General features: G+C 38.8%; 1 protein-coding gene across 42 annotated transcripts in view; it reads left to right on the forward strand.

Moving 5' to 3' along the window:
* SLMAP (sarcolemma associated protein) overlaps positions 1-24,424 on the forward strand; it is a 175,287-nt gene extending 150,863 nt beyond the window's left edge. For 17 of the 42 annotated variants that reach the window (XM_008964035.4, XM_063602464.1, XM_003811632.6 and 14 more), the window contains 7 exons: positions 3,112-3,234; positions 4,303-4,377; positions 7,602-7,922; positions 8,379-8,496; positions 12,145-12,316; positions 18,133-18,267; positions 22,549-24,424. In XM_008964035.4, the coding sequence (XP_008962283.1) occupies positions 3,112-3,234; positions 4,303-4,377; positions 7,602-7,922; positions 8,379-8,496; positions 12,145-12,316; positions 18,133-18,267; positions 22,549-22,641 (1,037 nt within the window). In that variant the 3' untranslated portion in view covers positions 22,642-24,424. Of the gene's footprint in view, positions 1-3,111; positions 3,235-4,302; positions 4,378-7,601; positions 7,923-8,378; positions 8,497-12,144; positions 12,317-18,132; positions 18,268-21,098; positions 21,188-22,548 lie in introns of those variants that run through there. The other 25 variants (XM_034956725.3, XM_034956729.3, XM_034956727.3 and 22 more) reach the window with 3 other exon arrangements.
* The last annotated feature ends 1,785 nt before the right edge of the window (positions 24,425-26,209 follow it).

Consider the following 26,209-nt stretch of genomic DNA (forward strand, 5'->3'; position numbering starts at 1 on the left):
GTGGGCCAGGGTGGAGGAGGGGTACTGAATCTAGTCGATAGAGACCAGGAAAACTACTAAACATTCTACAATTCATAGGGTAGTCCCACAGCAAAGAATTTATTCAGCCCTGGTGCAACATAGCAAGACCCCATCTCTACAAAAAATTAAAAATTTTGCTGGGCATGGTGGCACGTGCCTGCAGTCCCAGCTACTCAGGAGGCTGAGGAAGGGGGATAGCTTGAGCCCAGGAGGTCAAGTTGAGGCTGCAGTGAACTGTGATGGCACAACTGCACTCTAGCCTGGGCAACAGAGCAAGACCCTGTCTCAAAAAAAGAGAAACCAAGATCTAAATGTTTGGTGTCCTCATGGCTACTGGTGTATAATTGCTTCTAGGCCCACTCAGTGGACAGACTTAAGAAGTGTGTGTGTGGTTCTGTGTGTATGTGTGTGTATGCAGTTGCACACATATCTATATTTATTTCTATATATTTCTCTATATCTCCAAATCTATTCAAGTTCATACCCTACACCAGAGGATTAATCCTTTTTTTTCTTTTTCTATTTTGATACAGAGTCTCACTCTGTTGCCCAGGCTGGAGTGCAGTGGCATGATCTCGGCTCACTGCAGCCTTGGCCTCCTGGGTTCAAGCGATTCTCCTGCCTCAGCCTCCCAAGTAGCTGGGACTACAGGTGTGCATCACCAAACCCTGTTAATTTTCGTATTTTTAGTAGAGACGGGTTTTACCATGTTACCTAGGTGGGTTTTGAACTCCTGACCTCAAGAGATCTGTCTGCCTTGGCTTCCCAAAGTACTGGGATTACAGGTGTGAGCCACTGTGCCCGGCCCAGGGGATTAATTCTATCTTACCTGTTTTCATATCTGTAATTTTCTTCTTCAACAGTGAGAAAAGTGGCTTCATTTATCTGCAACGTATTTATTTGAGCCTTTTTAGAATACACAGAAAGTTGTTTCAGAATTAATAGCCAGTGCTTTTGTAGAAAAGAAACCTGTGTATAAAATTTTTTCTGATTATCAAATTATTAACATACAGCAATAGTCCTCAACACAGGACATTTTACCTCCCAGGGGACATTTGGCAATATCTGACCAGGAAAACTACCAAACATCCTACAATTCATAGGGTAGCCCCACAGCAAAGAATTTATTCAGCCCAAAATGTCAGTAGTGCTGAGGTTGAAAAACTCGATCACAGAGCAAGGAAAATACCTACACAAGGAATTAATGTCGATGTTTTTGTCAAACCACTTGAATGTAAGATGCAAGCATCATGATGCTTCTCTTCTAAATACTCCTTAAAAAAAAAAAAAAAGAGCATTATCCTATATAATGACAAATCCAGAAACGGGGGCCAGGACCTTTGCAGACTCCAGTGGATAGTGTTGAAAGAGCTGTGAGAGAAGTTTTGTAGCTAATGCAACAGTGTTTCTGCCACTGGAAAAATCTCTCTCTCTACATGCCCCTTCCCTGGCCCGAAGACCTTTTGAAGGAAGAATTGATAAGTTGACTAGAGTAGCTGAACCCAGAATCAAATTTTTTTCTTTCTTTTTTTTTTTGTTTTTTTTTTTTTAGAGACACAGTCACTCTCTGTCGCCCAGGCTGGAGTGCAGTGGCGCGATCTTGGCTCATTGCCACCTCTGCCTCCCAGGTTCAAGCAATTCTCGTGCCTCAGCCTCCTGAGTAGCTGGGATTACAGGCACGCACCACCACACCCAGCTAATTTTTAGTAATTTTAGTAGAGATGGGGTTTCCGCATGTTGCCCAGGCTGGTCTCAAACTCCTGACCTCAAGTGATCTGCCTGCCTCAGCCTCCCAGAGTGCTAGGATTACAGGCATGAACCACCGCGCCTAGGCCAGAATACAATTTTTCTAGAGAGAAAAATAGGATATAATCTATGAATATGAAAATATATATATATATATAATTTCCAAAACCTATTGTAATTGTATTGTGAAAGTTATTCTTAGCTCTTTTTTGATGGATTGAAGTTATTATGCTGAGGTACTTATAAACCAAGGTGATACTCAAATAGAATTCATTAGAACAATATGGCTTACCTGATGATATATTTATTTCAGGCAGTGTTCAGTAGCAGAAGGTTTTAAAAAATTAAAAAGCAGAATGATTGGAGAGGAAGGAGTTTAGGGGAAGGGGCATATTTGAAATAGAATGCTGGATTTAATTTATTTCGGTAAAACCACTTAGGTTACATCATTTAATATATTCAGCAGATTTTTGTTGTTGTTGCGGTTTTTTTTTTTTTTTCTTTTTGATACAGAGTCTCACTCTGTTGCCCAGGCTGGAGCGCAGTGGCGCGATCTCGGCTCACTGCAACCTCTGCCTCTTGGGTTCAAGCAGTTCTCCTGCCTCAGCCTCCCAAGTAGCTGGGACTACTGGCACCTGCCACCACGCCTGGCTAATTTTTTGTGTTTTTAGTAGAGACGGGGTTTCACCGTATTAGCCAGGATGGTCTCGATCTCCTGACCTCGTGATCCGCCTGCCTCATCCTCCCAAAGTGCTGGGATTACAGGCATGAGCCACCACGCCCGGCTCAGATATTTGTTATATGTGTGTGTTGGGGAAATGATGATGACAAAGTAGGCTCAGTAGAGCTTTCAGCCTAGTTTTTATTTTATGTTCCACAACTAGGGTAATTGTGCTAAAATTTAGCTGTTACTTGAAGAAAAGTTTCTTTTTGTTTTCCATATCCAGTTAAGTTCCAAGTGAAATTTTTCTGACTGGTTATCAAGAAATTTCAAAATTGATGAAGAAGTATAGCATTTTGCTCATCTCACTGAATTTCAAGTCTTAATAAGCAATGAGTTATAATCTATCACTGTCTGTTTATTTTGATGCTAAAATTGTGAATATATAATTTATGTTAATATATTTTTATAATGTCATCACCATGATTACTAATATATATAACTGTATTTGTATTTTCTCCCAACTACTAAAATGCTTACTATAATTTGCTTCTAAGTTTTATTTAACTCAGTTGTTCTATGTTGTTTATGCATGTGCAAACATGAGAGAGATTACCAGTCTTTTATTGTAGATTATAGTGTGATACTAACTCTTGCTTTTAAAATAAACATGTTTTTGTCAGATGACTTGCAGGGTGCACAGTCAGAAATTGAGGCAAAGCAAGAAATACAGCATCTTCGAAAGGAATTGATCGAAGCCCAGGAGCTAGCTAGAACAAGTAAACAAAAATGCTTTGAACTTCAAGGTGAGATCAAGATTACTTTGGTTCTTTAGGGATGTGTGGAGGCAGCACAATATAATTGGGTGGCCCCAAACTTGGAGTCCGGAGGCATGTTCCAGATTCACAACTTTATAAGATATGTGATCTTGGTATATTTACTTGACCTCTCTAAACTTGTGTTTCAGGTCAGTAAAATGAGGAGAGTTACAGTTGCTCTACCTTCACACTGTTGATGTGAAAATCAAGTAAGATCTTTACTAACTGAAAGATCTTAATAGTTAATTGCATATTAAGTACAACAGAAGGAAAACTCAAATTTCTAAATTTTTGTTATGCCTAATGTTAGCTAATGTCCTGGCCACATTCTTTTCTAGTAGCTCACTTATCTATAGGTCATAAGCCAGTGGAGTCTGTGCAGTTCCCTAGAGCTTACATTTCTGTATCATTCATAGTAACTACCTGGTTGCAGACAATTAGTATCTCAAAGAGTCTTAAAATGAGAAAGGGAATGACCTCTGGAGCCCTCATGTTCTCCAAGATGGCCTTCCTGCCTAGTAGGAAGATTTACATCCCAGGAGGGAACTAGGAACTTCTTGTTACTACTTCTTTCCTTTCCTAATTCTCAAAGAAATTAGAATTGGTATTCACTTAACTTGAACCTTTTGGAGGATCCAGGCTAATATATTAAATTACAATGAACAAATATTTAATAAATAGCAATTATTTAGTTTAGTGTTTACTATGTGCTTGACAGTAAATATAAGAATTTTAAGTCTTTTTAAAAAATTAAGTTCAAAATGCGATTAACAATTATCAAGACTGTTTCTCATGTTAAGAAAAGCACATATTGTCTTGGTGATACCAGGTCCAGAAAACTCCACTACTCAGTTGAATAGATTTATTACTTACTACAGTTCTGTGCTCCTAAAATCTTTAAACTAACTGCTAATACTGATAATACTTACTGCCTAACTTTTGTTTCTTTCAATAATCTTTTAGGAGAGAATTTTAAAAGAAATTTTCAGCTGCTCAACTCTGAGTACTTTCATTAATTCACAAAACTATTAATAGATACTGTGTTTTTACTTTTAGCTCTTTTGGAAGAAGAAAGAAAAGCCTATCGAAATCAAGTTGAGGAATCCACTAAACAAATACAGGTTCTTCAAGGTATGGAAGACCCCAAGGCTCTTTGAGATTGTTATTGTGTGTTTGTTTTTAGTGATTCAAAAGGAATGGAGGCCAGGCGCAGTGGCTCATGCCTGCAATCCCAGCATTTGGGAGGCCGAGAAGGGTGGATCACCTGAGGTCAGGAATTCGAGAGTAGTGTGGCCAACATGGTGAACCCCTGTCTCCACTAAAAATACAAAAATTAGCTGGGCATGGTGGTGCGTGCCTGTAATCCCAGCTTCTCGGGAGGCTGAGGCAGGAGAATTGCTTGAACCTGGGAGGTGGAGGTTTCAGTGAGCTGGGATTGCACCACTGCACTCCAGCCTGGGTGACAGAGCAAGACTCCATCTCAGAAAAAAAAAAAAAAAAAATGAAATGGAAAGTAAGAAGGCAGAGAGTCCCCATTTTTCATGGCTTTGATTCTCTAGAACCTCACATTTCAACACGGCTCTTGGTGGAGCTTTATTTATTTATTTGTTTTTGAGACAGAGTTTCGCTCTTGTTGCCCAGGCTGGAGTACAATGGCGCGGTCTCAGCTTACTGCAACCTCCGCCTCCCAGGTTCAAGCAATTCTCCTGCCTCAGCCTCCTGAGTAGCTGGGATTACAGGCATGCGCCACCACGCCCAGCTAATTTTGTATTTTTAGTAGAGATGGGGTTTCTCCATGTTGGTCAGGCTGCTCTCAAACTCCCAACCTCAGGTGATCCACCAATCTTGGCCTCCCAAAGTGCTGGGATTACAGGTGTGAGCCACTGCGCCTGGCCTATTTTTTTTTTTAAAGAAAATTCAAGGGAAGATTGTCCAGTACTCTCGTATTAGACACTTAGAATGGAAAAAGCAGAGGTGAAGATTTGGAGTTGGTAAGACTGTCACTTTCTGAGTTATGTCGTGAGTTCCTACAGAGGGCCTTTGGATAGGAAATCTGTTTGAGCTACTCTGTGCGTCAGCACTTTGAGCTTGCTGGTATATGTATATATTGATGGCTGGTGTAGATATATTGACATCTAATGCTCAGAACACACTTGTATTGCAAGAAAATATTTTTTTGTTTGTTTTTTTGAGACATAGTCTTGCTCTGTTGCCCAGGCTGGAGTGCAGTGGTGATCTTGGCTCACTACAACCTCCGTCTCCCGAGTTCAAGTGATTCTGGAGCCTCCCAAGTAGCTGGGACTACAGGTGCATGCCACCATGCCCAGCTAATTTTTGTATTTTTAGTAGAGATGGGGTTTCACTATATTGGCCAGGCTGGTCTCAAACTCCTGACCTCGTGATCCACACACCTTGGCCTCCCAAAGTGCAGAGATTACAGGCATGAGCCACTGCACCTGGCCTCAAGAAAAATTATATATCACGTGGAATAGGATAATAGTCTCTGCACTGATTTTCATTGATAATGGCTGTTCTTCTTATCACCATTTTGCTATTTCTTTGTCTGGGCTATTGCAGGGTTATTACAGAAATTTCCAGAAAGACCCCTGCCTGTCGAATGTTTACTTCAAGCTGGAGCTCCTGGTATATTATGAGGAAATTATATGATACCCCAGGAGAGGTCTTCCTTTCCCATGCCATTGTAAAATTCCTAAAGTAAAATTAATTTGCCTTCTTGTCAAAGAAGGAGCCAATGTTGTTTTAAAATTTTAGCTTGAGAGATAGGTGGGGAAGAAATTAAATAGACAAGTAATCACTATTCAGAAGAGAAGGGAGAGTCATTGTACGAGGCCCAAGATACTTGCCCAAAAATATCACAGAGAAAAACTAGTCTTTGGGGTCCTATTTTTTGAGTGGAACATTTGAGTTATTTAAAATTAGAATTTTATTTTGGTCAGATTAGAATTTCTAGGGTATGTCATATGTGTTTTTAAATTGAAAGCTCTTAAAACTCCTATTGTAGTTTAATGTCATTATCCATTAATTTACATAAATCTGATTTGGATCTCTATTTTCATCGTAGACTGTGTAGGGGCAATTTTTCCTAAAGGTTCTGTGACATAGTGCTACCTTTTTTTTAAAACCTGTCTTGCCCAGGCATCATTGAGTGCCCCCTGGTGCCAGCATGTGTATTTCACGACTGTATCAACAAATCATGATCATCTTCTCTGGCCATTGTGCCCTTTCAGATTCCAAACTTGTTACCTCTCAGTCCTTCCTACAAACTTAGAAAGTCTAATATCTTAATGTTTACTTATGTAGCAACCTCCCTTTCTCCCATCCCTAAATCCTCTTGTAATTAATTATTTTCCTTTGGAACTTTTTAAATCTACAACTTCCTTATAATATGGTAACCAATATTAATTTTCTTGTTCTGCGCCAAGTTTGATTTTATACAAATTGTTTCCAGTTTGGGTCATGAGCACAAAACCAGGTATTTTTAAAAATCTATATAACCCTTCAATGAGGCAGTATTAATTTTATTAACTCATTAATTCAACCAATAATTCTTGATTGTTTACTGTGTTAGATATTGGGGTATCCCCAATACCTGACAGCTGTGAGCAAAACAAATGCCCTACACACATGAGGTGTACAGTCCAGTAGAAAAGATAAACAATAAGCAAATTAATAGATAATATGATGTCCAATAAGGACTTCAAAGGAAAATAAAGCAGAGTAAAGAGCCAGAGAATGACAGTGAGCTGTTTTTCACATGAGTCATCAGAAAAGGCCTCTTTAAAGAATTGACATTTGAACAGAAAAACGAATCAAGGGCATCAATTGTTTATTGCTTTTATTGCTTACCATTTGACCAAGCAATTCTACACATAGGATTCACCCAAAAAAAAAAAAAAAAAAAAAGGATTGTATATAGTGTTTAAACACTGAACAGCCTAAAATGTCAAAAATAAAGGGTTGGGCAAATAAGTTATATATACTATAACTATTTTTTTGTTGAAAGAGTTTCATCAACAGAAGGATAGGGAACACTGCATATATTGTGATCACTCCCTATTTAATGTTTGTTTTTACATGTTTATAAATGCATAGGAAAAAATCCAGAAGGAATGTCAGAAGTAATTTTCTGTGTGTTGGGGAGATAAAGATTACTTTGGTTTTTTTTTCCTCTTTGCTATCTGTATTTTGACGCTTTCTGCATCAAACGTGGATTGTTTATACACTTTAATCAAAAGCAACAGCTCTGACAACCCAGGTTATGCATTAGCTACAATCCTGTATGGATTATTCTTTTATTCTAATGGGCCAAGAAAATGATGGATATACTTTTGCAGCCCAATTGCAGAGGTTACACATCGATATTGAGAATCTCCGGGAGGAGAAGGACAGTGAAATCACAAGTACCAGAGATGAATTGCTTAGTGCCCGAGATGAAATTTTGCTCCTTCATCAAGCAGCAGAAAAGGTTGCCTCTGAGCGGGACACTGACATTGCTTCTTTACAAGAAGAGCTTAAGAAGGTGAGAGCTGAGCTTGAGCGGTGGCGGAAAGCAGCGTCTGAATATGAGAAAGAAATCACAAGTCTGCAAAACAGTTTTCAGCTTAGATGTCAACAGTGTGAGGACCAGCAGAGAGAAGAAGCAACAAGGTTGCAAGGTGAATAAATGTATTTTACATAAAGCTCTTAACCTTTGACAATGATAACTTCTTAACTTGTTTAAAAAAAAAACATGCAGGCTCTTTTTTTCTTTGTTAGCTATCAGTTGTATAAACCAGTGTTTTTAAATCGGAGCTAAAAATGTATTTTCAGGTCTGCAAGTTCTACTTAAATTTATATTTTTTTACGGTTTTATATTTTATTTTAAAATTGTTAAAAATTGCTTGTCTTATAAAAGTGAAGTGGAAAAAAATACTATTGTTCAAGTACAAGCTGATAGCAGTCCTTGAGGTATACATGCAAAGTAACAGGAATCAAATAATTAACCATGTAAAATCTACTTGCTTTTAAGGGGGCAAAAAGTATGTTCTCCTCTGAAATCTTTTCCTTTATCCTTTGAAGTATTATGGAAGTTATATTTCTGTATTAACTAATATGTTTTGGGACTATTTTAGGTGAACTAGAGAAGTTGAGAAAGGAATGGAATGCATTGGAAACCGAATGCCATTCTCTAAAAAGGGAAAATGTTTTGCTATCATCAGAACTGCAACGGCAAGAAAAAGAATTGCACAAGTATGCAAGAACTCTCTGTTTTTCAGATATAAAATATTTCTTTATCTTAAATTTTCATCTAAATTAAATTTAATTTTAATACTTAAATATTTTACAGGAGCAAATGTTCAGCCCATCTCTGTTTGGCTATTTGTCAGGTTAACCATACTGAATAAATACTTCAGCTTTTTTTTTTCCTGCCACCACCATTATCCTGCATGTCCTTTCCTTGTACTCATGGAATACAGATTCATTAAATGTCCCAAAGAAACCCTGAACAAACAACAAAAGTCTGTAATTCATAGTTGAACTTGCCCTGTAAACTAATAAATTTCAAATATCAACTGCTTTTCTTTCACACCAGTGATCTCTTCTTTTAGTAAGCGTGATCAGGAAGTGACTATAATGAAGAATTTGTAAGGCTGGGTGCGGTGGTTCACGCCTGTAATGCCATCACTTTGGGAGGCTGAGGTGGGAGGATCGCTTGAGCCTGAGAGTCCAAGATCAGCCTGGACAATGTGGCAAAACCCTGTCTCTACAAAAAAAATACAAAAATTTACCGGGCATAGTGATGTGTGCTTGTAGTCTTGGCTACTTGGAAGGCTGAGGTGGGAGAATTGCTTGGGCCCAGGAGGTCAAGGCTGCAGTGAGCCACGATCATGCCACTGCACTCCAACCTGGGTGACAGAGCCAAACCCTATATCAAACAAACAAAAAAAAAAAAAAAAAAAAAAAAGGAATTTGTGCTACTGAAAGATATAAATTAATCTTCTGAATTTCAAATAGGGTTGTATGAAGGGTAATAATATATAAGACCAATAATTCTCTGAAACCAGTTAAATCTTTCTAGTATCTAATACTTGACAAGCAAATCAGTGAATGCATTAGATTTATTCCAGCAAATTTAGTAAAGTCCTATTTTACCACCACAGTTTGCCATATTTAAGTTTAAAATGGGTTTATTCCGGCCGGGTGTGGACATTATGAAACAACATCTCTACAAAAAATACAACAAATTAGCCTGGCCTGTAGTCCCAGCTACTCAGGAGGCTGAGGTGAGAGGATCACTTGAGCCTAGGAGGTGGGGACTGCAATAAGCCATGATCACACCACTGTAGTCTAGCCTGGGCAACAGAGCCAGTCCCATGTCTCAAGAAAACATGAATAAAAATAAAAACAAATGTTTTACATTGTTTATAAGATGTAAAAAACTTTGTAAAAGCAATTCCAAAATACGAATGGGACAAAATAAAGGTCAAAACTATAAATATATGTATATGATATATATCATATATGAAATATATATGAGATCTATGCATATCTTATATATAGCTATATACATAAATTTTTTTTTTTTGAGACGGAGTTTTGCTCTTGTGGCCCAGGCTAGAGATCAGTGGCGCGATCTCAGCTCATCACAACCTCCACCCCCTGGGGTCAATCGATTCTCCTGCCTCAGCCTCCTGAGTAACTTGGATTACAGACATGTGCCACCATGCCCACCTAATTTTGTATTTTTAGTAGAGATGGGGTTTCTCCATGTTGGTTAGGCTGTTCTCAAACTCCTGACCTCAGGTGATTTGCCCACCTTGGCCTCCCAAAGTGCTGGGATTACAGGCATGAGCCACTGCACTCAACTCATAATTTTTTTTTTTTTTTTTTTTGAGGCAGAGTCACATTCAGTTGCCCAGGCTGGAGTGCAGTGGCATGATCTCGGCTCACTGCAGCCTCCGCCTCCCAGGTTCAAGCGATTCTGCTGCCTCAGCCTCCTAAGTAGCTGGGATTATAGGTGTGTGCCACCATGCCTGGCTAATTTTTGTATTTCTAGTAGAGAGGGGGTTTCACCATGTTGATCAGGCTGGTCTCAAACTCCTGACCTTGGCCTCCCTAAGTGCTGAGATTACAGGCATAAGCCACTGCCCTCGGCCGAAAGTATTGATATTTTAATGATTCAGGCTAGATCCCTTATTTTTAAGATGTGATTAATTGGAATCTGGCAGATTCTTAAATACTGTTTTCAATTATTTCCAATTTTAAGTGTTGGGAAGCAAGCCTACAAACTCCTAGTGAGTAGAAGCATATGGTTTAAAAATATTAGGCCCCAGAAAGGGGCCTATAAGTCATTGGTCAGATCATCTGCCTAAACTCACATAAAGTATTTAAGACAGATTAATTCTTTTTCTTAAACTTTTCTGATGCCCTAAATTTGCTTGATAAGCCTCCCCAGCATTTAAGTAGTATTTAGAAGCTAGTCTTCCTTTACAGGGTCTTATGTGCCATTTAATTCCTAGCTGTATTGGCTTGACAACATCAGACCCACCCCAAAGAATCTGTGAAGTGTACAATCAAAATGGGATTCAGACTCTGTAGTAGTTCAATTACAGTAGTGAGTCTGAGTCTTGAATGATCCATTCTGAAAGATGTAAAACTGTCACCTTGAAAACCTTATACTCCTTTAGCTATTTATGGGAGCCAAATTCCCTAACACAGCTATACCGTACAGACCTTTTATTCTCTGTTGTCTGGGCTACGGAAGAAGGAATTGAAGAAGGAATTTCTGTTCACACATATCAAGCTGTTCTCCACATATATTGTAAGTCAGATTTTTTTAACATCCAGTTATAAAAGTGATCATAGAGACTGTGGTGGCTCACACCTGTAATTCCAGCACTTTGGGAGGCCAAAGCAGGCAGATCACCTGAGGTCAGAAGTTCGAGACCAGCCTGACCAACATGGAGAAACCTCGTCACTACTAAAAATATAAAATTAGCCAGGCATGGTGGCGCATGCCTGTAATCCCAGCTACTCAGAAGGCTAAGGCAGGAGAATCACTTGAACCCGGGAGGCAGAGGTTGCAGTGAGCCGAGATCACGCCATTGCACTCCAGCCTGGGCAACAAGAGCGAAACTCTGTCTCAAAAAAAAAAAAAAAAAGTGATCATAGAATTTATTAACCTTGGGAACAGCCTCAGAAGTTAATGAATTCAATCCTGTTATTTGGCAGTGAAGGGCACTGAGACTCTGCTTGTGTTAGTTATGTCTGTATTATGTGGTATCTGGTATAGGTCTAAGAGCTGAGGAAGTGTTTACTCTGAAAATGAAATGTACCAGTTAAGTGACTTGCTTAATATCCCCCAGCTAAATAGTGGCAGAGCTAGGGGTCTAGAACTCAGCCTCCTACTTCTTTGTCTTATGCTCTTTTCTCAATTTGGTGTGTCTTCTCATTTGAACAGGTTTATCTTTACTTGAATTGACAGTGACTCCTAAGCTTTAAGTTTCAGACCCCCATTCTATTTGTCAAGTATTTAAACTTAAAAGAAATTGTTGAAACATGTGTGTTCTTTTCCTGTAGAAGACCTACACTGAGTCTTTTCATGATGAAATTAATACAATTTGATACAACAAAATATACAGTTAATTACCTCCTATTTCTGTTTTTAAAATTTCAACCTTTGTGTATATTTGATGGGACACACCTTTAAACTTGCATTTTTTTAGTGTTTTGATGGTTTTTGCTTATTGAATGAAAATATTTCATTCTTTTTTATACTTTTCTTTTTTTTCTCTGAAATCCACTCTATCCCTTCTAGTGAAATGTATAAGAAACTGGACTTCCTTCTGTGTCCAGTTTCTACCTGTGAATAACTATCTGTCAATATTTATATTGCAGTTCTCAGAAGCAGAGTTTAGAGCTTACCAGTGATCTCAGCATCCTTCAAATGTCTAGGAAAGAACTTGAGAATCAAGTGGGATCCTTGAAAGAACAGCATCTTCGGGATTCAGCTGATTTAAAAACTCTTCTCAGTAAGGCAGAAAACCAAGCAAAGGATGTGCAGAAAGAGGTAAAGCGAAAAGACATTATGAGCCCAATTATGGTTGGACTTAAAGCCAAAAGCAAATCGGATATCCATGCTAGTTAGAAATAAAGGGAAGCAGAAGTCACATTACCTGTCACAAAATTGATACTTGGAACATCTCTGCTTGGTGATTTCTAGCTGCATATCATGGTCCATATATAGAGAATTCTTCAGTAGGGTTGGTCTCAAAAATATAATATACAAAACTACATTTTAATTTTTCTCTACCAGTTACTTATATGAGAAATCCTTTGTACCAGGTCTCTTGATCTATTGTTTAACTTTCAAAGAGAGTATCGTATGTAACTTAGCATACTTTTGGAAAGCAAACTGAGGCCATACTCTAATGCTGTCTGAACCCCTCAGGTAAATATGGCCTGAAAAGTTACTTAAAATTCACCTCATAGCCAGGCAGCCAGCCAAACACATGTTCTGTGGCCTTTTACTTTCTTCCTCCCACCCCCTTTTCACCTTATTCATAAATGTGCATGCTCACTTTTCATGTCATTCTGCTTAAAACCTTGAATTGAGTGGCTTTTTAAAAATTTGTGTTGAAGTCATAACAGTTGACTTTGGAACAGAAACCCTACCCAATTTCTTCCTGAGCAAGAGAGGTGCATTTCACTTCCCAAAGCCTTGAAGTTGACAGCAGGGCAGTAAGAGCTGTCTTCAATCCTGCTGGCCTCATACCACTCCCTGCATTGACTCCTGGCCAGCTCGGGGAATGGAGAAGCCTGATACAACTTGATCTACAGATTAGGGACCACCCCAGTTGTAGACTTTCTTAAAAGGATTCTTTATGAATTAGAAGGAAGTTGAAGACAACTCTTTGTCTTTAATAATGAACTTTCCCAAAGTTGTTTCTAGAAGATCTGCTTAATCAATGCAGTTTTTCTTTGCACTTTTCTTTCCTTGTAGTGTCCTGAATTTGGCAATGATTGTTATTCTGTCTTCATGTTTGTTCCAAATGAAAAAATACTGTAACATTTTTTATTTTCTTGTGGACATACTGATTTTGTGATGTGTTCGTTTTTACCTTACTAAAGATATGTGTTTTAGAAGAAATCTCATTTTATTTGGTTGGAACACAAATTTTGTGCCAAAGTAAATATCTTAGTATTTAATACTGTAAGCACTTTGTGTCCTTCCAGTCCATATGCCATAATTCTTTCAAACTCTGGGAAGAATGCTGTGGTTGGAAGATTATTCTGTTGTATGTTACTATGAACACATTAGTCATTTTGTTGCATTACTTGTTTGCCTGTTTTTGGTCACTGAGTAATCGGTGCAAGATGCTTTAACTGTTTCCACAAATGGCAGTGGCATGTTGTCACAGCATCTAAATTGTTGATAGTCTTGGATTGCATTAAATGCAGCACATTTAAAAATATGTCTGATCTTGTCAGTATGTTTCTTTTCTATTTTCTTGTTCACTGTTTTCCATTGTGAAATGATGTGTAGTCATCACACTCCTTTGTAATGTGAAATTGCTCTCTTTCTGTTTGTCCAGATGTTAACATGTTGGATACTATATACTATAGTTTAGTTATAGCTATATACTATAACTAAAATGTTCTTTAATGAGGTTCTTATCTCTGTGTAATCCACTGCAAATGAGTTATTGCCTTTTATTAATGCACATATATTCCCCTTCAGCATTTCCCCTTTGTTCTCCTCTCTGTCATAGAATCATGCTTAATATGCACAGTGTCTAATTATGTATTTTCAGCACTGTAACAGACTAAAATATTACAAGCTAAGCAAGCCCACATATGATTCTTTTTATGAAGAAGAACCAAAGGTGTTGGTAATATTGTGTGGTATTTCCCTCTTAATCAGGACCAAGCTCATTTGTCACCTCAGAGTTAGAAAGCAAGATGGAGCAAAAATGATAGCCAAGCAAGGCTGCAATAGGTGACCTTTGTTGCACAAATTAAAATTTATATATGTGGCAGCTTTTATATGAATATTTAACAAAGAAAAAGTACATGCAAAAAGTAAATCTTGGCTGGGCGCCGTGGCTCACGCCTGTAATCCCAGCACTTTTAGAGGCCAAGGCGGGCAGCTCACCTGAGGTCAGGAGTTCAAGCCCAGCCTGACCAATATGATGAAACCCCGTCTATACTAAAAATACAAAAATTAGCCAGGCATGATGGCATGCGCCTGTAATCCCAGCTACTCAGGAGGCTGAGACAGGAGAATCGCTTGAACCCGGGAGGCGGAGGTTGTGGTGAGCTGAGATCAGGCCATTGCACTCCAGCCTGGGCAACAAGAGCAAAACTCCATCTCAGAAAAAAAAAAAAAAGTAAATCTTAATCCTCAGTATTAAAAGAAAATAATGATATATCATCTTTATATTTGACTTTAGAAAGCATCACTATATTTTAATTTAGTAGGAATATCTGTAATTTAAGAATTTATAGGCCGGGTGCAGTGGCTCACTCCTGTAATCCCATCATTTTGGGAGGCCGAGGTGGGCAGATCACCTGAGGTCGGCAGTTCGAGACCAGCCTGATCAACATGGAGAAACCCCGTCTCTAATAAAAATACAAAATTAGCCAGGCATGGTGGCGCATGCCTGTAATCCCAGTTACTTGGGAGGCTGAGGCAGGAGAATCGCTTTGAACCCGGGAAGTGGAGGTTGTGGTAAGCCGAGATCGCACCATTGCACTCCAGCCTAGGCAACAAGAGCGAAACTCCATCTCAAAAAAAAAAAAAAAAAAATTCCTGAAACATTGAGCACACAGTCTACCCTGCAAAGACTGACTCAAGAAAGTTATTTGGCTTTACCTTCTTGCCATGGGGCCAGAGTCCTTGCCACCCCCTCACATGCTGGAGGTAAGCAACAGGATCCCCCTGGTTGAGCTGCCTTCCTGTGGTTCTGCTTCACAACTCCTGCAATGGAGAAATAAGTGCTTTGGTGCACAGGGCAGACTAGATGTAAGAATGGTGGAAAAGGAAAGTAAGGGAAAACTTGTCAACAAAGTACTCTTTACTTATTCTTTATTAGTCCCTGTTAAGAATCAGATCATGGGTCATTGAGAATTTATTATGTTCCAATTTGCAGAAACTAGTGTAGGTACAATGACTTTGCCTCGGCAGAATGCCAGTAATCTTCTGCCTTCTGGAAGGAAGTCCACAGATCTTCACATCAACTGAAAAAAGCTATCATAAAGTCCACGAATTGTACTCCTTTAGTTCATTCTCTGGCATACTATCCAGGCTTGTTGTGGGAATGTTGTTAGGTAACAGGGAGTTTCTTTCATATTTTACCTCCCTCTCTGTACCTGTATCTTTCTTCTTTTTTTCTGGTGACCTCTATGTTGACCCTAAGCCCCATCTCTCCTGTCTAATGTTTTTATACATTTATAGTCCTTCTTAATATTTATCTTTCTTGAGCATGATGATGGGCTCCTAATTAGTCATTCCAAGGTGTTTACATTTTTCAGAAGCACCTTTATAAAGGTTTCCTTTATTGAAGAATTTCTAGGATATAAGTAGAGAGGAACTGGAAACTTTCTACCCTCATAAGCTACATTTAGGGACAAGGAGGAACCTTTCTGGTATACATTACCTATGGTGTATCTATTTTATATTCAATCCTTGTCTATCTTCCTTCTAAAACCTTCAGAGATGGCAGAATAGGGCCGGGTGCGGTGGCTCACACCTGTACTCCCAGCACTTTGGGAGGCCGAGGTGGGTGGATCACTCGAGGTCAGGAGTTTGAGACCAGCCTGGCCAACAAGGTGAAACCCCATCTGTACTAAAAATACAAAAAAATTAGCCAGGCATGGTGGTGCATGCCTATAATCCCAGCTACATGGAGGGCTAAGGCACAAGAATCCCTTGAACCCAAGAGGAGGAGGTTGCAGTGAGCCAAGATCACGCCACTGCACTCCAGCCTGGGTGACAGAGTGAGACTCAGTCTAAAAAAAAAAAAAGAGAGATGGCAGAGTGGGGTAGTGGAAGTGGAGACAAAGGCACAGCCAGTAGCAGAACAATCTCTGTTCTTTGACTGTGAGCCCAGTTTGCGTGTAAGATGCTGTATCTAGAAGTGGAACCAGTCTAGAATTTCAGCCTCCAGGCACCATTTAAAGTAGGGGTAAGCCATACTACGTTTCACATTGGTCTCACCTTTAAAAGGCAGATGGTCTTTAAAAAGATGTGACTCTATCTGAAAGTCAAAGTATATACAGTGAATTGTTTTCCAGAACAGAAAATGACAAGTTTTGCTATTTAAAAATTTCTACTAGAAACAGGCGGGGCACGGTGGCTCATGCCTGTCATCCCAGCACTTTGGGAGGCTGAAGCAGGTGGATCACCCTAGGCCAGGAGTTCAAGACCATCCTGGCCAACATGGTGAAACTCCATTTCTACTAAAAGTACAAAACATACCAGATGTGGCAGCAGGTGCCCGTAATCGCAGCTACTCAGGAGGCTGAAGCAGGAGAATCACTTGAACCTGGGAAGCGGAGGTTTCAGTGAGCTGAGATTGCACCACTCTACTTCAGCCTGGGTGACAGAGCTAGACTCCGTCTCAAAAAATAAACAAATAAAATAAAAATAAAATTTCTACCGAAAACAGAATTTTTAAAATGACTTAGTTGATAACCTAAGTTTTTTTGTTTTGTTTTTTGAGATGGAGTTTTGCTTTTGTTGCCTAGGCTAGAGTGCAGTGGTGCAACATCAGCTCACTGCAACTTCCACCTCCCGGGTTCAAGTGATTCTCCTGCCGCAGCCTCCCAAGTAGCTGGGATTACAGGCATGCGCAACCATGCCTGGCTAATTTTGTATTTTTAGTAGAGATGGGGTTTTGCCATGTTAGCCAGGCTGGTCTCGAACTCCTGACCTCAGGTGATCCGCCCACCTTGGCCTCCCAAAGTGCTGGGATTACAGGTGTGAGCCACCGTGCCCAGCCAATGCCTGTTTTAAGTGGAGAAATAGAAATTTCCCAATCATAGTGGTCAGTACTTCAGGTACATTTCTTTGCTTCATTTGCCTAGAAAATTCACTTATCCAGAACACTTTAATACCCAGTAATGCTGGGTAAAGGGAAACCTATTGGGAATTAATACTTTTTACTTCAAGACTAAAATAGCTTGGCTGACACTCCTTACTAGGATATAAACTCAGGCTTCCTAACATTGGCTATGGAATTTTTCTTCACCTACTTTTCTTTTGCTCAGTTTGAAATTTTCCTTTTCTCCTGTAACTCACTTGGTGGAAAAGTGATCCTTTATATTAAAAACAGATGACAAAATGGTGATTACTCTTAATTTTTTTTAACTCCAGGGCCAGAAAATTCTTACATGGAATAAAGTCAACATTAAAGGCTTTTCTTTTTTTTTTTTTTTTTTGAGATGGAGTCTCCCTCTGTCACCCAGGCTGGAGTGCACAGTGGCATGATCTTGGCTCACTGCAACCTCTGCCTCCTGGGTTCAAGCGATTTTCCTGTCTCAGCCTCCCGAGTAGCTGGGATTACAGGCATGCACCACCACGCCCAGCTAATTTTTGTATTTTTAGTAGAGATGGGGTTTCTCCATGTTGGTCAGGCTGATCTCGAACTCCTGACCTCGTGATCTGCCCGCCTTGGCCTCCCAAAGTGCTGGGATTACAGGTGTGAGCCACCGCGCCTGGCCAAAAGACTTCTTATGAGTGCAAGTTATTCCTCCTTAAACAAAAAGACTTGACTTTGGTGTTCCAGGTGACTAAATAGGGTCTGGCGTATAAACCTGATTAGAACCATAACATCATACCCATTTTAAGTTGTATCTGCACACTTTTTTTTTCTTTGCCTTTAGTATGAAAAGACACAGACTGTACTCTCAGAACTGAAGTTGAAGTTTGAAATGACTGAGCAGGAAAAGCAGTCAATCACAGATGAGCTCAAACAGTGTAAAAACAACCTGAAGCTGCTCCGAGAGAAAGGAAATAATGTAAGTCTTTGCAAACTTGGCTTAGCTTTGATTGAGAGGCACATGAGAGATTGAAATTGATTTTCAGAGGACTTTATCACTGATTTGTGAAGCAAATGGTACAAATGAAATAGGCTTTTCATTATGAAATTCCATGATAGAATCATTGTGCTGTCAGATTTTTGAGTAAGAATTTGTACCTTTAACCTATACTCCTAGAAGAGCCTCAGGACTGCCTGGAGGAAGAGCCTTGTTTGCAATAAAGCAGCTTGCTTAAGAACTGTCAGCTTTTCCCAGATGAGTCTGAAGCTCTGTCACTAAGCTATCATCTGGCTCTTGTTTCTCCCCTGCTGGGAAATGAAGCATTGTACCACCAGGGATCCATTTAAGAGAGAGTAGTACATGTTGTTCTTATACCAATAGTGTTCTCACTGAGGCACAATTTCTAAAAAGCTTAATGTCTCTTTGTCATTCTGTAAATATTAGAAAATATTTGGTGAGTTTCTGTAGGGCTGTGAGAGAGATGAACATTTTGGTATAAATTGAGTTTAATTTTTTTGTTTTTCATTTGCTAGAAAGACAGATGGTCTTTAAAAAGATGTTATACTAAATAAATGTTGTGTTGTACGTTTTGGTGATCGTTACCTTTGTGGGCCCTGATAGATGTTTAGTGTGGTTGGTTGTGCTCTGACTTATTTAAAACCACTGTCATGGCTTGGACACTGCAGTGTGCGTGAGCCACATACTTCCTATGGAGGAAGCCACTCCGCTTACCTTGCAGCACAAGTACGAAAGAGTGATGTTGCATGGCCATCGTGTTACTCATTTGCACACAGAATGCTCATGAGTTGTGTCCAACTGTCCTTTGCTAAAGAAAGTCTTAGTTTGTAGACAGTAAAGGCTTGCTGCTTAGGTAGAAGCCTTTTAGAAGTTGATGAACTGGGTGTGGAGGCTTTATGCTAAGGAAAAATGGTTTGCATTTACTTTTCAAAATGTAGATTACATAACTCTTCTAAAATCAGATCATAATGGTTTGGTTACTTCTCTCTTTTGTGTTAATTCATATCCCTGGGATTATGGAATTTCAGTCTACTGCTAAATTAACCCATGAAGACATCTAGCATAATCAGAATGGATCTCCCCATACTATTTAGAACCTTTTCAAAAGTAACTTTGCTATTATTATTTATAGCTACCATTCACCTTAGGGGTGAATTTCCTTTTTTTGTGATATTGCACCTATGGTATTAAAATATTACTCGTAATAACACTCATTGTAGCAGTTTTCTTTCCATTTTAAAAATTAATTGTATTCTGGTAACATGATTGAAAGCCCTGAGACTCAGCTGCCTTTTTTTTTTTCTTTTTTTTTCTTTTTTTTGAGACGGAGTTTCGCTCTTGTTGCCCAGGCTGGAGTGCAGTGGCATGATCTCAGCTCACCGCAACATCCACCTCCCAGGTTCAAGCAATTCTCCTGCCTTAGCCTCCTGAGTAGCTGGGATTACAGCATGTGCCACCACACCTGGCTAATTTTGTTTTTTTAGTAGAGATGGGGTTTCTCCATGTTGGTCAGGCTGGTCTTGAACTCCCAACCTCAGGTGATCTGCCTGCCTTGGCCTCCCAAAGTGCTGGGATTACAGGTGTGAGCCACCGTGTCCAGCTCTGCCGGTCTTTATATACCAAACCTTTATTACATGTGAAATCTCTTGCCTGATTTAGGAAGCACGCATTATCACAGGGCATTTATTTTTAAGCTTGAAAGCAGTATCATCTAATAAGCAAAATTGCTTTGGTTGAAAAAAAAAAATTTGTTAGAGGGATAAAATAAACCTTAACCATTGCTGAGGGAGTACATTGTCAAATAATGGATTTCAGGTATTGAGCAAAAATAGTGTACTGTCAAGCAGAGAGCATCAGCTGGTGGTGAAGTATTGTCAGTGTTTTTTGTTTTGGTTTTTTTTTTTTTTTTTTTTTTGGTGACAGGGTCTTGCTCTGTCACCCAGGCTGGAGTGCAGTGGCATGATCTCACCTCACTTCAGCCTTGACCTTCCCAGTTCAAGCAATGCTCCCACCTCAGCTTCCCAAGTAGCTGGAATTACAGATGTGTGCCACCATGCTCAACTAATTTTTGTATTTTTTGTAGGGACAGGGTTTTGCCATGTGGTCCAGGCTGGTCTCAAACTCCTGGCCTTAAGCAATCTGCCCACCTCAGCTTGCCAAAGTGCTGGGATTACAGTCATGAGCCACTGCACTCGGCCTGCTCTGTCTTCATGTGCTATATTTCATTAGAATGTTAGGTACACCCACATTGCCCATTGCCTTCAGCTGTTTCTTTCTTTTTTTTTTTTTTTTTTTTTCAACGGAGTCTCTCTCTGTCACCCAGCTTGGAGTGCAGTGGCACTCTCAGCTCACTGCAACCTCTGCCTCCTGGTTCAAGCAATTCTCCTGCCTTAACCTCTGGAGTAGCTGGGATTACAGGCATGCACCACCATGCCTGGCTAACTTTTGTATTTTTAGTAGAGACAGCATTTCACCATGTTGGCCAGGCTGGTCTCAAACTCCTGACCTCAGGTGATCCACCTGCCTCAGCCTCCCAAAGTGCTGGGATTACAGGCATTGAGCCTAACGGTTCCTAGCTACTCCTTTTAAACTGATAGTTTCCCAACTTGCATACCACAGTCTATCAGATTGTGTTAGATGTCTTTAAAATGTTTGAATCTGTGTAAAACCTGAGTGGTATACTTCTATTATTTCATTCTTTCTTCCTACCTCCCACCCTACTGGGGTCTGAATCCTCTTATGTGATTACTTTCATAGCATAAAATGATTTTAATATGCCTTCCCTTCTTTAGCCTTCCATATTACAACCCGTCCCAGCCGTATTCATCGGCCTATTCCTGGCTTTCCTGTTTTGGTGTTTCGGTCCATTGTGGTAGAGAAAGGTACAAGCACTATTGTTGAGTCCTTGTCTGTTTGTCCCCGTCACCTTTTTGTGCCATATTTGTAATATAGTGCATGGCAAGAACACACAGGTATTTTGTTACCTGAAGCAAACCCTTCATTTAGTATGCCGTGTATTTGTGTCATACCAATGAACTGAACAGTCAACTAATCCCATAACTTTTTGTCTTGTTTACTTTGTAGTAATGCTAACCATGAGTTAATTCCAACCTAACCAGTTGTTAATATGCTTCCATTAACTGAGTCTTTATCTCTAGCAAACTGGAGTGCACTATGAATATCTGCAATATTAGTACCCTCTTTCCAGTTATGTGTTTAATCAGATTTGAATGAGAAATGAAGAGTTTGCCTCCTTGAAGTTTTCAGCCAGCCTTCTTCCCCTTCCTCCTTATCCTCTTCCTTTTCATAGTGTAGGTTTTCTTTGTTTCAACCCTTTGCCTGTTTATACTATGGCTATGAAGATGAAAAATAATGAGATTAACATAATGAACCATTGGCTCACAATCTCAACCCTATTGTGTACTTGCAAGGATATAAATGTATCCCATTTCTTTCTGAGCCCTGACCTGCAACATCAGAATATTTCTTTAAAAACCAGTTTTTCTCAATAACACTTCTGGAATACAAGTAAAAATAAAAGTGTCAACCAAAGCAAGTTGATCTTATAAAGCCCTCTAAAAGCTAGCAGGCAACAGCCCATCCATACTTGTTTCTAACTGGCATGCATGTTAGTAGAGCATATGCGGTGATCATGTGGCTTTATTACACTGAACAGAGTCTATACCAGAATTATCAGACAGGCAGGATCCCTAATGTTACTTTTCCATCTTGAACCCTGTTTGATTTTGTCTTCTGTGGTTTCAAGTTAGACGACCAAAGCCTAGACCATTATCACCTTAGCCACTATCCCCTTGCATAAAATATCCCAACATGTGAGTCTGGTTCTTATCAAGAAATAAACATTTTAGGCAGAAACATACTACAGGTGTCTATATACATCAGTTATATTGGAATATATGGATACCAGAGTAAATAAAGCAGGCAGAGCCCACAAATTTTCTTAGAAGTCACTATTAGGTTTCAACTGTAACAAAGTTGAAAACTTCCCAGGACTTTCTTGGGACGTGTTAGACTTCCAAATTGGTGGTCCTGCTGTTATGACTCTCCTTATACCTGCACTCCCTCACTTTTTTTTTTCTTTTCAAACTTTATATTTATGATGCAAAAATAAGATTTTTCCAATATTCTGTTAAGTATTCAGGACTCTCTGGAACCAAGGGGTTAATAGGTATGAAAGAGAGGGGAGAATGTGATATTGACTCTTGGTTTCTTTCCACACAGAAACCCTGGCCCTGGATGCCCATGTTGGCTGCCCTGGTTGCAGTAACAGCCATCGTGCTGTACGTGCCAGGTCTGGCCAGAGCTTCTCCATGAGAGCGTTCCTTGAGTCTGTACACCGTCCTCCCTCTAGAAGCTGGCATCACACTCATGCTGGGGACAAACAGAACCATTTTCTTCCTCTTTACCTCTTAAAACAGCAGAAGTACAAGAATACAGCTGTAGGGTCATTGCTTTAAATTATATAAAATGTATCTGTCTATAAAGAAGATATAAAATTGTGACTTTATTCTACTGTAAGCAATAATTTGCTTGCAATTTTTCATGTAATTTTTAAATTAGTATGTTAAGATTCTGAATATTATGGTGGCCTAAAGTAGGCTTCTTGGTACACCAGATTATTTATAACATTAAATTTATGAGTATTTTACTCTGAATTCTGATCACCAGATAATTCATTTTTCTGATTTGATAACTACCCAAACCAAACAATCAATACATACATGGGAAGAGAGGCCCTGTGTGCTCAGTGCCTATCAGTTTGAAATATATACACATATATATATATTTTTTACATATTTACGCCATTTTTACTTGTTATGAAACCACTGAGCTATTGGGAACAAGACTTAGAGACAACTATTTGCGTGGATTTTTTTTTTTTTAAGGAAAAATACATTTGGAAAATAAACTGTTATGGTGATAATTTGGGGAATATGTGCACGCTTGTTCAGCCTTAATGTGACTTGAAGATGTGGAGGACATCAACTTTGAAAAACTTTCCATGAGAGTGTATTTTCTTGAGCAAACTGAAGTATTTCTGGGAGCAAAAACATAGTAATTACACAATTTCAGTGCAGTCAACCAAAATGTTGAGTCAATTGGAATGTAATTTATTAAACCATGTATTTAAAGAGATATTTTTCTTTAAAAGCCAAGTTACTTTCTCATATACAGCATTTTAGGAAGCATGATTTTTTTTTTCTATCATCTATTCCTCCAAGCATGTTTAATTGAAGAAAGTATTAATATCTCTTTAGATAAGCTTGTATTGACCTAATTTGGTTTATGATGTGTCAGAGCTAATTCATGTTCAGGGTGAGCTGTTGTACCTACCAACAAATTTCCTGGTTGGGTATGCAAATGGTTATTTTCTTTTTATTGTGGTTAATTGGGACTTTCTGTTAATGAAAAGCACTATTCCCAAGATTAATAGTGTTCTATGCACAATGAAGCACCTAAAAACACTGCTTGATATTATAAATTTAAAACACAAGTGAAAGTTTAGCCATGGTTTTGTGCGGCATCATAGTTATGTCAATAAAGTTTATTTAGGTCATAGAATATCCTAAAGTATCACATAGTTAAATTTTTCAGTCAGTGAAGACCGGGAGGGAATGTCAGTGAATTGGCTTGAATGTTCTGTGGCAATCCACAGGTCTAGCCAAATATTGAAATAGGAGTTTAGGGTATAATTTGCCTTGTGATGTTTGGCAGTCACTGTTTATACTTTAAAGGTTATATTTTAAGCTATTTGAGATTGCTTTTGGGAAGATCACTAGATTTATGGAGGAATTAGTCACAAATGACTTGTAGAAAATACTGTCATATAGTTCATTTCATCATTTTCTGTTGCAGGAAGCCACTCCACCACAGAATGCTAATATGCCAGTGGTACCCAGTACCTCTTGTATATAGGTTATTGCAAATATTGTTCTGAAATGCTTAACTTCAGAATTACATTTTTTAAAGTAAATAATTGTTTTAAATCTATTTTGTAAAGATATAAAGTACAATAGAATTTCTGGAGTACAGATTAAACTATTTGCACTAACACACGTGACGTGCATGATTTAATAAAATAACTTTACTCTCCCTACGCATGTTTGAGTTGAATATCATTGAAGTTCTTAATGCTGACTCTACTATTGGGTTGTTAATAGTCTTCTCTTGACATGACTCTTTATGCAACATAACATACATTTGGTATTCTTCAGGGTTTAAAAGAAAACACTTAGCTGTTTCCTCCAAGTTTTATTAACCTTTTATTTAACTTACTGCTCTATTTTTTTCTCTTTTAATATGGTTATTGTTAAAATGAGAGTCACTTGCTAGACTGGTCTCTTTAAATGTAAGGTCTAGTATCAATATTTACTTCATTCAAGTGGAATAAATGGCTTTTTGTAGTTACTTCCAGTTTTCCTCAAGAATAGAAATAAGTCTGTTCATAAGCAATACCTTCAGTTTTGTTCAGTTCACTTCCACGTTAAATAAAGAATAGGATTATTCACTGGTAATAATAGAGTCATTAAGAAATATTAAGCATTGCAGCTAAAAATTGAACAACCCTGTAATGATACATTTAAGAATTATTCAAAGGTGCTACATGGCAGGGTTAGAGAATAAAAAGAACGTGGTGTTTGAAGCAAAAGAGATCTGTATTGGCATCTTGGTTCTACCTTTTATCAGATGTTGTTGCCTTGTGCAAATCACATTTTCTCTGAGTCTCCATTTTCTCATTTATAACATGCGGAGAATAATACTTATATTTGTGGTAGTAGTGTGAACATTAAAAAGATAATGTATGTGAAGTACCATTCGAGTGGTGAATACGTTTTTATGAGAATGTCATACTGAAAAAATATTGCAAATATTAAAGTTTTAGGTAAGCCTAAACTTTAATCTACTTTAATTAAATGAATTGATTGACTCAACCATTCAGAATTTCTGTGTATGAGTGAGATATGTGTGTAACATTATGAATCCTGAGAAAGCATTATCACCTAGCTCTGTTTGTCGCCTTCATAGTTCACTCTTTTGGAAGTAATATGCTTGGTTTGGTGATGAACCAATTGCCCACAATGGTTTTGGAATTCCTGTTGTTATTGCCTTTAGAACCACTTTTGAGTCACATGTGAAAACCATTCACGTTGCCCTATAGTCAGAGGCTTTCAACCAAAACTAGTATTGCCTACTTGATCTCTCACTTTAATCACTACACTTGACCAAAATCTGGTGACTCTTGGCTGCTTCCAGTGACTATTTATCTACTATCAAAAGGATGGGAATCTGCTACCAAAGAGAAAAAACTGCATGCAAATCAACTGAGTTAAAACTGCAGTCTTGGCTGGGTGCAATGGCTCACACCTGTAATCTCAGCACTTTGGGAGGCCGAGGCAGGTGGATCACCTGAGGTCAGGAGTTGGAGACCAGCCTGGCCAACATGGTGAAACCCTATCTCTACTAAAAATACAAAAATTAACCGGGCATGGTGGTGGGTGCCTGTAATACCAGCTACTCAGGAGGCTGAGGCAGGAGAATTGCTTGAACCTGGGAGGCGGAGGTTACAGTGAGCCGAGATCGCACCACTGCACTCCATCCTGGGCGACAAGAGCGAAACTCCTTCTCGAAAAAAAAATGCAGCCTTGCTCCTGACTTAAAAATTACAGGCTTGCTCCAAAAAGTTCACTTCTGGATAATTATTTTGAGAACATAATTATGTGCATAAAAATTTACTAGGACATGTAGTGCAGCATTTTTATCATAGTGACATAAACAACCTAAGTGGGTCATTGGTTAAATAAATTAGTATTACCACTCTATAGATTACTGTGGTTACAAAGTATGTAGAAAGATATTCATACTATATTAAGTAAAAGAAACA

This window comes from Pan paniscus, chromosome 2 (assembly GCF_029289425.2).
Source record: "Pan paniscus chromosome 2, NHGRI_mPanPan1-v2.0_pri, whole genome shotgun sequence".
NCBI classification, from domain to species: Eukaryota; Metazoa; Chordata; class Mammalia; order Primates; family Hominidae; genus Pan; species Pan paniscus.